The 14,537-nt window shown below is 38.3% G+C and overlaps 1 protein-coding gene and 3 non-coding genes across 5 annotated transcripts in view; all 4 read left to right on the top strand.

Annotated features, from left to right (window-relative positions):
- LOC146148400 (calcineurin-binding protein cabin-1-like) overlaps window positions 1-14,537 on the top strand; it is a 49,539-nt gene that overhangs the window by 21,148 nt on the left and 13,854 nt on the right. For both annotated transcript variants that reach the window (XM_083386939.1, XM_083386938.1), the window contains exons 38-39: window positions 13,882-14,057; window positions 14,469-14,500. In XM_083386939.1, coding sequence (XP_083243065.1) covers window positions 13,882-14,057; window positions 14,469-14,500 — 208 coding nt within the window. The remainder of the gene's footprint in view (window positions 1-13,881; window positions 14,058-14,468; window positions 14,501-14,537) is intronic.
- On the top strand, window positions 1,204-1,278 carry Trnaq-uug (transfer RNA glutamine (anticodon UUG)). Its single transcript has one exon. It is a non-coding gene; the product is annotated as a tRNA-Gln (tRNA).
- On the top strand, window positions 1,552-1,626 carry Trnaa-ggc (transfer RNA alanine (anticodon GGC)). Its single transcript has one exon. It is a non-coding gene; the product is annotated as a tRNA-Ala (tRNA).
- Trnaa-ggc (transfer RNA alanine (anticodon GGC)) lies at window positions 1,900-1,974 on the top strand. Its single transcript has one exon. It is a non-coding gene; the product is annotated as a tRNA-Ala (tRNA).

Genomic DNA, 14,537 nt, shown 5'->3' with positions numbered 1-14,537 from the left:
CTGAATTATCCTATAATTTATTGTTTTTTTGACCAAGGGTCACCAAACTTTTTTAACAGAGGGCCATCAGATTACGAATTTTCGATACTTACGTTTCAATGCGGTACCAATACCCGATATTTCGAAGTATTGCGATTCGATGCGATACTAAATGATGTACTTACTATGCTCAAATAGGGAAAAGAACGAAATAAAAAAGATTAAAAGTATTTTTCCAAGTTATTACGCAAAAATTGCTGTAGCGTTAATGAATTTAGGTTGTTAACCTACCATTTTTTGATAATTTTCCTTTCAAGGTAGAAATCACTGCGTTAATAACAATTCATGGTTAAAACTCCTATATTGGTTTGGTATAGGGACGATTACCCATAATAACACTTTGCATGGGATATCGGCTCGGATCCTATTTATCGGACAACCCTAAGCCGGAGAAGTCAAAGACATAATGTGAGAATGATCGCAGCCGAATAAAACAAAATTGCGTTGATCTTATTTTACTTAACTACGATAGAACAAAGGAAGATTAAAAAATATTTATTAAAGGAATAAGCTTAATTAAATTGTCGTGAATGATGTACACTTCTGCTGAGTACTTGCAACGTGGTGAGCGGCACATGCTTCAAAAATTTAACTTAATATCGCATCCGTCTAACATTTGCGTTAATATAGACTATATTATATGAACTGTATTTTAGACATTTAGGGTAAGGGCTGAAAGATTTTACGGCGGGGCCGGACCAGGCCGCCGCCCGTAATTTGGTAACCAATGCTGTATACCAGTATTTTCCAACGTGTGCTGTACCCGCCTCCCTATGGGCACTAAAGAGTTACATGGGGTTTGCGAGTCTTCTTGATTTTTGGGGCACCAAACCCATATAAGAGGCGTTCATAAAATGTTAGCGTATCACGAACTATATGTAAATTAATGAAAGACACACACAAACATATGTGTTTAATAACATCTGTGATCTAGCCCCTCGGAAGTTGCTTTATGACCAACGATTACGGCTTCCGTATCAATAGTACACCGAAAAGCCATCGCAGACTCGCCGAATCTGTCGATCTATGATGCAAGCAGAGCAAGCCAGAAAAACAACTGGCCTGCAGTGAGGTTCGAACTCACGACCTCCGGTCAAGCCGGGACCGTCGCTCTACCAACTGTACAAGCAACTTCACACTGTTTCTCGACTCGCTCCTCTCTGAGCCTGCATAGCTCAGTTGGTAGAGCGACGATCCCGGCTTGACCGGAGGTCGTGAGTTCGAACCTCACTGCAGGCCAGTTGTTTTTCTGGCTTGCTCTGCTTGCATCATAGATCGACAGATTCGGCGAGTCTGCGATGGCTTTTCGGTGTACTATTGATACGGAAGCCGTAATCGTTGGTCATAAAGCAACTTCCGAGGGGCTAGATCACAGATGTTATTAAACACATATGTTTGTGTGTGTCTTTCATTGATTGATACGGACTGATGATCCCCCAGTGTGAAGTTGCTTGTACTAACAAAATGTGCAAGTATTGGCGCATGGTTGTTTCTCGACTCGCTCCTCTCTGAGCCTGCATAGCTCAGTTGGTAGAGCGACGGTCCCGGCTTGACCGGAGGTCGTGAGTTCGAACCTCACTGCAGGCCAGTTGTTTTTCTGGCTTGCTCTGCTTGCATCATAGATCGACAGATTCGGCGAGTCTGCGATGGCTTTTCGGTGTACTATTGATACGGAAGCCGTAATCGTTGGTCATAAAGCAACTTCCGAGGGGCTAGATCACAGATGTTATTAAACACATATGTTTGTGTGTGTCTTTCATTGATTGATACGGACTGATGATCCCCCAGTGTGAAGTTGCTTGTACTAACAAAATGTGCAAGTATTGGCGCATGGTTGTTTCTCGACTCGCTCCTCTCTGAGCCTGCATAGCTCAGTTGGTAGAGCGACGGTCCCGGCTTGACCGGAGGTCGTGAGTTCGAACCTCACTGCAGGCAAGTTGTTTTTCTGGCTTGCTCTGCTTGCATCATAGATCGACAGATTCGGCGAGTCTGCGATGGCTTTTCGGTGTATATGTAAATTACGCTACAACTGCAGTTTTAGCCTACAAATATACTGTGTAGTGACCACTATACATAAAAAGCAGCATGTGAATCGCGACCAATGATTTCTAAGTCTGTCCTGCACCACAGGGCTGCGGAGTCGGTCAAAAATAACCCGAGTCCAACTTCCGAGTCCAACTTCCGAGTCCGACTCCTGCCAAAAAATAAACCCGAGTCCGAGTCCCGAGTTTGACTCCGGTGAAATAAGCGATTTCGTCAGCAATCCACTTATAGGGGTGTCGTATAACTCATTCACTCGCAATATATGGTTGGAAAATATTCCATCATATGTTATTCCACCTTTACAATTTCCAGTTGGCAGCCATATCAGTTTTAAAATTTTGGTACTGCGCATGCCAGACTCGGGACTCGGGTAGCTTTATCGTGGTCTCCCGAGTCCGACTCCTGACTCCGCAGCCCTGCTGCACCATATCGTATAAAACGAGCAACTGTGTAGATTTTGGCGAAATTGGCTGCATTGAATTTGGTTTGTGACTACAGAATGGTTTTCAATGTTGACAGCAATTTTTATATTGAAATTACATTAAAAGAGGGGCAAAATAATTACTTTCATTTAATTATTTTGCAAATAATATGAAACTGTATAATAATGACTTAAAAAACAACAACTATACGAAGGTGGCTCATGATCTTTTAATAAACTTGTTTTTGTTATACTTTTTCCACTTTAACAATTTTAAATAACAAAAAATGCATTATCGTTAAGTTAAATTATACGACTAAGGTATTATTAAATTGCTATGGTGTTAGTCTTTATTTTCCTCTAATTATAACCTGTTTTGCTAAATATATTTTACCAATAATCATCATCCAAATTAATTTCAGGTCATGCTCACTTAAAAATATGGTTTTGCCAATGTGGACTAAATCTGCTTAACTTTTTATGCGTGCTAATCTGGTTTGTCCTTATGGTAGCATATGTTTCGGTTCGTTTAAATTTTAAAATCTTTTTTATCGTTTTCGCTTCAAATTTAAAATGTTTGGCAATTTAAACGAGGTTATTTTTACTTTCTAGGTACGAATTTTATTAAGCCCTCAACATAAATTCGCTGAATTTATTTAAACTCAATTTAAAGTTTAAATTTTTTATGACGTGTTTTTCAAACATTACGTTTAAAAGTTGTGATGCCACCTCCCAATAAAGCATCATCTATCCATCCCCGGGGTTGTTGTAACATGTTGGGCGTTTAAAGAACCGTTGAGCCAAAGGGGCACTAGTACAAAAAGGTTGTGAAACACTGCTTTAGACGTATAAATACCTTAATCGGTTTTAAAAATGTTTTTTTTGACGTTGATGTATTTTAAACTTTTCTGGCGGCGTTATTTTAAGATATGCGGATAACGTCTGTGAAATGTTGTTGGTTTATCAGTTAACTTGCAGGTTGTAGAGTTGTCGGATCTGGTCTGTTTTCTTGTTTCTATGAAATATTTGAACACAACGCCTACTATTCTTGTCGTAACTAATCCCTTTACGTTTGTGAATATTTTGCCACAGAGACTGGCAGATGTGCTGTTAAAATCGATTTTCAGTTTTTTTAATTTGCTTTTCGTACCATCAGCTATTCGGCGCGATTTTTTTTGTCAGTCCCGTTTTTTGGTATTTTACTCGAATGACCGTTATAGAACAGTAGTTCGTTGTTTTTTGAGTCTTTCGGCACAATATATATTAACTGTTTTACTTAAAATATTTTTTTCACTGGCTTAAACTTTGTAATATATAACAGATTAATTTCATATTTTGTAAACCCCTAACTGTGAGAAAGCAATTAACAGTTGTTTATTTAAGTCATTTATTTGTTGCCTGGCCTTAATCTATTTAAACTTTCCATAAGTTTTTTGCGCAGATAATATTTTAAACCATTATTGTCTTGTACTAATGAATCTGTAGTGTATGTTAAGCTAAAACGAGAACAACATCGGTATGCTCTTTTGGGTGCGACTAGCGCAAATCCCGAACAAAGAACAGGTACTCATTTTTTCGAAATTTATTATGAGGTAAAATAGTTGAATAACGGCCATGTTGCTCTAGCGCCGTTTTTTATCGCCACATATAATCCGTACAGAGCTTTAAAAACGTCCACACGGGGCCCTAAAATTGAAAATGTCCGTATATTGCTTTCTTGCTCTCTCAAAGTTGCTTCTTACGACAGCACTATGTGTGCGATTTTGATACCGTACCTTTTTTGGGGAATAACAGCATTCGTGGTGTTAACCCACCACATCAGCAAACTGGTGCACGTCACTGTGCATTTTAATCTAAAGTTGGACCGCAGCGATAATACAGTAGCCTCATCATGAAATTTTACGGGTCGGCGGAAGCGGATTTTTTTACGCAAAGCTTTGGAATCATATCACACACGAGGTGTACGTTCTTGCAAAACGTAGTGCGGAAAAATCTAAAAAAACGAAACCGACCTATCATCGGCTGCGATCATTTGTACAACCCAAGTTTGAAATAATTATTTTTTTTTTCACTTTTTGCGGTATACCTATGCCGTTTTACAACCGGAGTACATATATTATATTAGATGGTCAATTTGTTGCCAGTGTCAGCTACAGTTTCGTTTCTACAAGAAACTAACGGATATTGATATTGGTCGAATATTATCCTAAACTCACATTTCGTTGTAGAAAGAGAACACGGAAACAATTAAAATGTAATGCTATTAACATTTTTGATGTTAAAACGTATCTGTAGGAAACTGTCGGGCCCATAGCGCAACACAATTAGAGGTGTAGTAAAACAATCTCGAACCGAAATTTGTTGCATTTAATAGGTCGCCGTCATGCTTTCATAAAATAGTTTTGTTATGACTTGGTTTAATGTTGTGAATGTAATTTGATTTCATTTGATTAGATGCTATAAATGTCTCGCAATTTATTGTCTTATAATATGGTTGCTGAACAGTGAAATCACGCACAAAAGCTCAGTTAATAACATGACAGGCCGATGGAACACTGGCCTTGTAGGCTGGCCAATTATCCTCACTGTACGGTTAGCGAAATATACCTCCTACGGCTTGTCTGAGCAGGCATAGCTTTCGAAACCTAGAACAAAGCCATCTCGGAATGCCCTCTCCTGCGTCGAACAAACATCTCGATGTTTTCTTGCTTCGCTGCCGCTTTCCAACTCTAGTCGCAGAGGCGAATGTGGCGAACGTGACGACTGAATGCTAAATATAGCGGAATCGCTTCAGCTATCAAGCAAAAACTTGACAAGCGAAACGGTTTTTAGTCCACGCCTTGACTCCCCAACAACTGCACACAGCAGGCGTCTTGCGTTTATTGCTGACAAAGAAAGTGATTATTTATATATTCAGGTTACTTTTGCTTTCGTTATGATAGGCAAGTTAGCATAGTAGTTGCGATAAAGTTTATTTCAAGTTTAATATTTAATGCTATTAAAGAATGTACGTCAGATTTTTTTCTGTGCTCTAATATCTTAACGTGTGTTCTAGGTCTCTGTTTATTATCCGTGTTTACTTTGGTATTTAAGAGTAATCCCATGCGGTAGCGTTGCCTTCTTTCTATGTCCACACTAGTTGACTAGTCAGCAGATTAGACCTCTTTGCGTTATACACTCGACTAGAGCTATTTAAACTTGGCAGTTCGGCAGATACTAGATTTTTTGCTTTGTGGTTCTGCCTTCAACATGCATTGTGTTTCCTTCGATTGACAGGATTTGTCGATTTTTGTTGTGGACATTAACACAAATATGTTGTTGCGTCACATTACGAACGTGATTTGTGACGGAATATAGCGTTTAGTAAGCAGTAAGCACCCTTGTTCAGTGTGCTAGATGTCGATAGAACTGCCGCGTGCGATCAAGCGTGCTAACCACACATAAATAAACGTTCACATCTTATTGCATGTTGTGTCAGACGCCGTTCCGCTACATCACGCAGCCGCCATATGTCCCTGTGGCGTGTTGAGGCAAAAGCAAGGCATTGTTGTCGTTGTTCGCTCGGGGCATATGGCGCGACATATGCTCAATCTCTAGTCTCCGCAGTAACCGACCTAAAGCTTGGTCGACGAATTGCTCACTGACATCGCTGCTGTGCATTGCTGCCTTGGGCGTATCGATCGTTTCGATGATCCAATCGGCCATTCTATGTTTTTGCTCTCGGCTTGCAATCGTTGCGTTGCGTTTGCCTCTATACAAAACATTCCAACACTTGTCAGCAAATAGAACCGGACATTTTGATTGTACGCGGTTGTATCCTAGTACAAGTGTTTTATACCAGTCGCATCTTCAAACTTTTGCGAAAAAGTTTTCCTAGCTATGTATAAATTAAGTTGTATTCGTTCGTTTGAACTGAAAGATTTACAATATTATTATTGTTAGGATTCCAATAGTTATCCTATTCCATATCGCAGTATGACCCACGAAGAATTTCAACACTCGAGTGCGCACAAATTGATTTGCTTGACGCAAGGACTTATTTTCGGTCGGTAAGCGACGCACAGACTACGCACGGCATTGGAGTGTGCGTCACCCACGCAACAACGTCGCGCGCGAGACATCGGTTATACGCAACCCGAGATTATCTTTAGAAACTGCATTAGGTCCCTTTCTATTAAAACGTTACTGAGTTTTGCCGTTTCTCCTTGCAAAATACCCCAACTGGACTACATCCGTTACAGAGTGTTGTAAACAAGTCATATTGAAATAACTGAAGTCCAAGTCAAGTCTTTTCAAAAATAACAAGTCAAGTCATTATGAGAGTAAGTCAATTTCAAGTCATGTCATTGCTATAAAAGTAAATTGTTAAATTATTAAAATTGGTAAACTTGTCCGATTATAAGCTAGAATTTAACTAAAAAAATAACACAAACGCAACATACAGCAATAAACGTGTTCAATGTGCAAAACAAAACAAATAAATGTTAATAAAAAAACTTAATTTAATCAAGTTATTTGACAAAATGACTTAAGTTCAAGTTAAGTCAAGTCATTTAGGCAAAAGACTCAAGTCAAGTCAAGTCATTTGCAAACATTGACTTAAATGCACTTAAGTCAAGTCAATGACTTAAGTCATTAAAACACTGACAGAGGCAACTAGTTAAATATTCACCCGAACTAAAAAAGGATAGAGAATTCAACGAAAATGAGTGAAATATTTCAAACCAAGTAACCTCTCCTGGGGCGGCCCTTGGTCGGCGCTATGTCACCTTTTCGCTTTTTCCTCTCTCACAAAAAATGAAAAATGGAGAATAAAACTCTGAAAAAAAATCGTCCTCGAATTGCCCCAGGGATCTGCATACTAATGATGCACTTTTGGTGTCTCCTAACCTGTTGTGCATGACTTGTGTGTAAATATACAAGCCAAACTAGCCGCTGTCGCCCTTGCTAGAGAAATTGACCGTCACCAGCATATGAGAATAGGTTTCTCAAAAAAGAAGTCTGAAAAGATAAGCGTGCGGAGTTTTAGTTACTTTCCTTTTTACTTAATGATTTTGTTAATATTATTAAAAAAAGAAAAAAGAACACTTAAAAATTTACGAATTGCTCAAATTACGAATTTCTCTTTTCGTATAGGCGTTATAAAAAAAAAGTTAAAAAAGGGTAAAAAAGCGTTTTTGCTCGTATGAGGAAACCTGGCAATTGCGATAGCAGGTGTTTCTCGCAGCAGTGACCGGCATTTATGACGCCAACCGGTGAAATCAAACAACCGTTGCCGTTTGCCTTTGTCGTCAATTTCTAAAAACGGGAGATGTTTATATGTACGGTGATTGTCGCGCGTCTCCCGACCCCATTTGCTTGTTTGTCTAACAGCGCAAAGTGGTCTGGCCGCGACGTCATATTGCGATTCGCCAAGATCTTATCAGTCTGATTGGTCAGGCAGTTTGGAATGCTGAGTCACCTCTTCCCCTATATATAGTATTTAACTTGCATGCTAGCCAAATTACCGGTCATTTTGTTTTCATCTTTTGTTTCCTTTAAATAAGTTTTTTTTAGAGTACCCAAACAATTTTCCTGATATTAATGGCTTGGTGTGCACGTCGCAAGAATTCAATGTTTCGTTTCTTGTTAAGTTGTGTTATCCATCGTATTACCAGTAGTATAGTAGTTATTTAACACGATACTTTGTTAAAAATGGTGTAATTAAAAATGACTGGTTGTTACTATGCTTGTTGCAGATAAATTTATCTTTAATTACCATCAAATTTTGAGGACCAAAAAAAATTATTTGGTAATAATAAAGGTCCTCGTTTTTGGACTTTCCTTAGTTTAAGACAATTCATCAACACTACCTTCTTGGAAGTGAATTTTGTGCCGGAAAATATATTGGGTTAAGGGAGTGTCAGTCTTTTAGTAATTTAACGGTTCTCCACGGTCGACTCAATATTGATTTTGTCATGCTTATTGATGTTTACCACTTTCCTTTTATCAGTGGACAGTTTTCCTGGAATGAGAGGTTGAAATGGCAGTCGCTAGTAATATTTCGTACATTGTTGTAGATAAACTGAGCTACAAGGTAATACAACAAACATGACAGTAATAATGCAGGAACATAAAATGGGACTTAATTAGTGTCAGAATTTGGAACTAGGGTAGGGAGTATAGCATTGGAGTTGAACCAAGATCTTATAGCTTTCACTTGTTATGGTTAAAGCCACAGACGAAACATTTGTCAGTTTAATATGTCTGCCATGGTCTTTACATAATTTTTCAATTCACTCATAAAATATAACATTTACATTTTGAGTTGAAACTGTATTTATTTTGTTATGTTATTGGTTTCTTTTTGTAAGATGTGGATAAGTTTGCATATTTCATTATGTTGCGGTTTGTCAGGATTTGATACGCCCAGGGCAAATAGGCTTATGCCAGTCGTTCATTGTTTAAAATCTACTGTTTATTTTTCTTGACTTTACAAGCTTTATTTTAATTTTAAGCCTAGTCTTTCAGTAGCTTTTACGTCCAAGCCATCAAAGTTTGCCCCTTATCTCAGTTGCTGTTAACTGATAGGGGGTCAAAATAGTAATCTATTGACTTAAACTTTGAATGATATTTTGGGATATAGATAGGCAAACAAAGCGAGTACGTTGGGGCTTTTCCTTGAGTTATACCGTGTTTTTGTTTTTAATGTATTGCTTCTACATGTACATGTTGTGTGTTCCACCAAACACAATCCATACAGCCTCATTTGACCTACAACCATAAGTATTTTCGCTCAGTGTAGAATTCACAGGAAAATTCATACATCACTAAGAAATGTGTGTATGACGTTTTACAATCCCGCGGGCCAAATACGTTTGTTGCCGCCCCAGTTTGCATTGCGACAGCCCTCCATGCAGATAAGAAGTTATTTTCGTTCGACCTTATTGAGTAACTGCCGAAAACTCGTGGCACAACACCGTGTGCAGTTTGGCTTTAAATGGGGTTGGCATTCGCTTTAAGGGTGCGTTCGATTAAATGGCGACCGCCCAACGCTGGAGACGCTTTTATGTGAAATGTCACTCCAATACTAGCCTATGCTTGGCGAAAGGTCACTGTTCTTTTATCGAAGCCTTTTAATTTGTTCGTGTCCTTATTGACCAACGTTTTTTCCCGTTTCCACTTTATATCACCACCCCTTAAAAAAACGATTAATTCTATTTAAATGTTATCACAAATAACGACAGAGCAAATTTGTTAATGCTGTTAAGTCGAGAAAATCGCTAAATTTCTGGTGGACGGTTACTGGGTCGTGGTAAAGACGACTGGTGAAAAGACGATTTTAATTTTTTTCCATGTTTTTAAAACCAAACCCCGATGCCTTTTTGAAGCTTTCTTTGGCGTGTTCGAGAGCGGAAACGCAACACACGCCAGCATGAGCGAAACGGTCTTGTTCGGCAAAGCGTGCCCTGTCTGTCCAATTCAATGGGCAGCAAATAAAAGACATATCCCAGACCTTTTCGCTTCAATGCAATCCTTGCCCCGAACGAATTTATAAATAGCGGTTGGTTCTATCACGCTTATTGTGTACACCAGGCCTCTTTGCTTACGCGGAAAGCAAACTGCGACGAGGCTTCTCAATAGAGCCCATGTCGCGCGGCGCACGTAAACCAAACAGCGCGTTCGATGTACATGACATGTGTGAAAAGTCCTGAAATAAACTTTATACTTGGAACAATGGCCGTCAGTCACGTCGCAAGAAATGCCAGTAGCGTTTATTTCACGATATCAGGTGGGTTAGGATAACTGGAAATTGGAATACACAACTGGCCGCGTGATTGCATTCATTGAATGCCATTTTTAAGATTAAATACTCTTTTTCTGGTTCAGATACTCTCTTTTCTGGTTCAGATACACACCTGTTTTAAGAAGGTGTGTTTCTAAGCTGTGCTATGCAAATTAAATGCCAAGTACACAATGTGTTGCTAACCACCAGCAGTGACAGGTGTGCGCGCTTTATGTGCGTGCCAGTTTTGTCTTTGGGTCTTTGAGAGGGGGTAATTGTAGCAGCAGGTAGCAATGTTCCACCAGACTAGACGCTTCGAGGGTTGTCTGTGCGTGCGAATCGTCTATTCCGAATGTACGTTTAACGCGGCGACACACTCGGCCGCCCTTTGTCGTCCGTCAGCCACCTGCAATTCATAGTCCAACCTGTTCGAGCGTGTCGGCTTCGGCCTCTACGTAACGCGACCATAACTCTTCCGCCGTTGACGTCGATCTACGGCTCGTGCGCCCGCGGCCCTACAATGTACTCTCTTGGTTGCTGGAACGCATCGACGTGCTACCCTTAGTTTTGTCTGGTCGCTCTGTTGGGCAACTTGATAGTCCCATCATGCCCCGCCCGCAGGACTCGAAATGTTCAGTGTCCTATACGCCAACAGCTGCAGTGGGGATGAAAGTGCGCACCTGTTGCGTGTTGCACATGCGCGTTAGGTTTGTTGGTAATGGCACTGCGCCCTATGCCGGGCAAATGTGGCATAAAAATGGGAGATGATATTAAGTTTTACGAAGTAATAATTAAAGATAAATAAAAAGGAATTTAAAACAAAAACATGTTGAAATGAAGATTTATTAATGTATCAGTTAGCAGGGTTTATTTTATGTTTAAAATATAACAAGATGAAGTGTACACCGCCCACATTAAAAAATACACGGATTTTAGAAGCAATTTTAATAAAAATATAAAGCCAAAACATTCAAAAATATCAAGCCCAAAAACAGTATAAAAAAATCGACTAATTTTTTTGATTTTAAACGTTTTGGTAATAACTGTTTGCGTTTTTATCGCTTTTATTTTTACTTTATTCCACACTGATGATGACCGAAGTTATTGCCGAAACGTTTAAAAACGGAAAAATATGTAGACTTTTTCAAAAATGAGAACTACCTCGCTAAGCGTTTTTCCTCCGTTCAAATATGGTAGCGACACATCCTTTCTCTCGTGAGAATGAGTAACAGTGTTTGCACAAACATGGCGGAAAACAATGGGCCATCACAACCGGATCGTGGCTATTTATATCTTGTGAGAGTGCTTCAGTGTGTGGGATGTCGGAGCACCCACGTCCGTTGGCCTCTTAGCTCCTATATGCAGTTTTGCCAACAAACCACACACACACACACATTTTACGTTATGTTTGCGACAATAGAACTCTCTTACTCTCGACTTAGACGGCTCTGTTGAAAACCCTTTAGTCACCAAGGCTGCGAACTGGATGAAGACCGGCTAGTTAAATTGTTTAGAGTGAATACATATATGAATAATTCATATGCCTTAAAAAAAATTGGTTTACTTTAAACTATGATGAAGAATGGCGTCCAAATGCAATTTATAGTATGCAATACGAAAGAAGTTAAATTTAAAGCTACCCAATTAAACATGTATCTTTCTATTATTTTATCAGTTATTTCTTGTGGCGTTTCACGTGCGCTATCAATTTGCCAACTTATTTCTAAATGTCTCAATATATTTTGCATTACTGGTTGATTATGCCAAAATGTTTCTGTTATATATTTTGGTACATTTACTTTCCCTATTTGCTATTTGTGTACATATAACGTTTTATGGCCTAAAAGTTTGCTACGGTAATATATATTGTTATTCGAGTTCAAGTTGCTAATGGATTAATTTTAAACTATTTCTGTTTAAAAGCAAACTGTATAAAACAGTTTTCGAGTTTTTAGGCGTTACGTTGGTACCAAATTTTAGTAATCAAATTATATTTTAATAAAGATAACTTACTTTATCGGAACGCAAACAGGGCGCGAATTGTGACGTAACATTTCAAAACTGTAAACTTCAGTCATAAGTTTTCACTGTTTTAATATGGCTCTGCTCCTAACATGCACCAATATTTATAATTATGTACTTGCGAATTGTTCTAACTTTCACCCTTAACTAAAATGTGCGTTTATTTGTTTTTGATAAATTGTTTAATAAGAAACAATGCTCCGCAATCTTTTTTTTTTTGAAGTTATTGGTGTTTTGAATAACGGAAACCGCCCCGCTATATCTTTCCCCATTGATTCACCCCTGATTGCAATTTAGTCTTTAACCAGGGTCTATCCAACCGAAATAACATGTGCATGAAAAAACCTAGAGGAATAGGGTAAAAACAAATCTAAACTATTTTTGCACCTATATTACTAAAACTGACATTCAACAATTCACATAATTACGATTTTTTAGCCCAAAGCATGAGAACACATACACAAATCGTGTATTTACAAACCATGTAGAATTGTAGATAAATGATAGAAAAACGCATTGAAAGTGAATACCGCATTGAACACCGTTAAATTAACGCATTGTAGGTATTTCTTTTATTACAACCAATCAATGGCAGCCGAGCATCTTACACGGGAAATAGCTCTTAAAATACAAAATGTGATTTTCTACGAAATCAAACTTCACCAACTTTCGAATAGAATTTTGTGCCCTCTTAACGAACGTTAGTATAACTTTAAAAGTTTGCATATCACAACTAAACTTCGGTTGAATTAGAATGATCTGTAAAGACCCCGCTCTATTTTAATAACGTTTGTAATCACTGCAGTAATTTTCTCTTTCGTAGCAAATTATCTAGACCTCTGGTCGGACAGAGGTTCTTAAACTTTAAAACAATTTCATGGTGTGGGTTGACCAGGCTCGGCATAAATATTTTCAGATTTTATATTGAAGTCATAAAAATCGTGACCAAATAAATCTGCTGTTTATAATCGAACTTGTGCGACATACGACATACGATCTTTAGCCTACATATAAGAAGCGCCAACGAATTTTTTATTATATTTTTTATTTTGAATAGGTAAATCTTTTTTTAAATTATACACCTAAGATGTCAATAGTGAGTTCGTGCCTGTACACCACAGTCGTACAACCATATATGTGTACTGTCCTAGCACGCTCCTGTCCATGCAGCCTATATACTGTTCCATTGCTTCTTTCCTCTGCTGAACGCTGTCGCATTAGCGTACCTGATGCCGATCTTCTAGACTAGGCAAAAAAAAATTATTAACGAAAACTTACAAAAAAATTCTCCCCAGCTTTCTCATGAACAACCAGTTTATTTTATAATAAAGAAAACATTAAATGTGGACTGTCCAAACTTCAGCTGCCGCAATAGACAAGGATACCAAAAAAATTGTGCGACGCGCTGTAGGCGTAAAAGCGAAAAACTTCGGGTGTGGATATAATACAAAAAGAGACAAAATTCAAAACAACAATTGAAACCCATTATTTTTCGTATGTAATATCAACATTTTATGTTGTACTAGTGTTTACATAACAATCACGTGTTTTCTCATGATGTTGCCAATACAATTTGTGTTTTTGTGTTCAGAAAATATCTGCGAGACGACGATCGTATTTTTCTTGCTCATCTTGCCTTAGTTTACTGTAGATCAGTGTTGCACACAAAGGTACTGAACTGTAGCGTGTTACCCAAATCTCGTCAGATTATAACTAACACCCTTCACAACAGAGGTCCTCCATCAAGTGAAAGCTTCAAATCTGCCGGTATTGTTTTCGATCATAATTTTTACCTTAATGAATATAATGCTAGGATTGAAACTAAAGCTAATTATGGCATTTGGGTAACGATGTTTACTAACTACCAAGTTGGCTATTATGTCCAGATACAATAAAATTTGAGAATATTTATTTTAACCTTGAAATGGACCAGTGGTTGTCACCCTTCCATAGGATTTGTACTCTTCATGGGTTAACAACACTTAGCTCCCCCGAGGGTTAAGAAACGCTAAACTAGACTGTACAATACGTTTAACAACGGGTGTAACAGATTTAGCTAAAGGCAAACTGTCCTTGCTATATTTTGAAAATATTTAGTTTTATAGGCTATTTGGCCAGGATCGATTTAACGACAACTGTGCACGTTGATAAACAAATTGCATTTTTAATGTTTTTTAGATGGTGCTGAATCTCTACGAGCTCAGTTAAGCGTAAGTGTTTGTTGTTTTACTCCTAAGATATAATTTT

This window comes from Ascidiella aspersa, chromosome 4 (genome assembly GCF_963924565.1).
Source record: "Ascidiella aspersa chromosome 4, kaAscAspe10.2, whole genome shotgun sequence".
Classification (NCBI taxonomy): domain Eukaryota; kingdom Metazoa; phylum Chordata; class Ascidiacea; order Phlebobranchia; family Ascidiidae; genus Ascidiella; species Ascidiella aspersa.
Note: the sequence above shows the minus strand (reverse complement) of the source record. Positions and strands in the feature narration are given on the sequence as shown.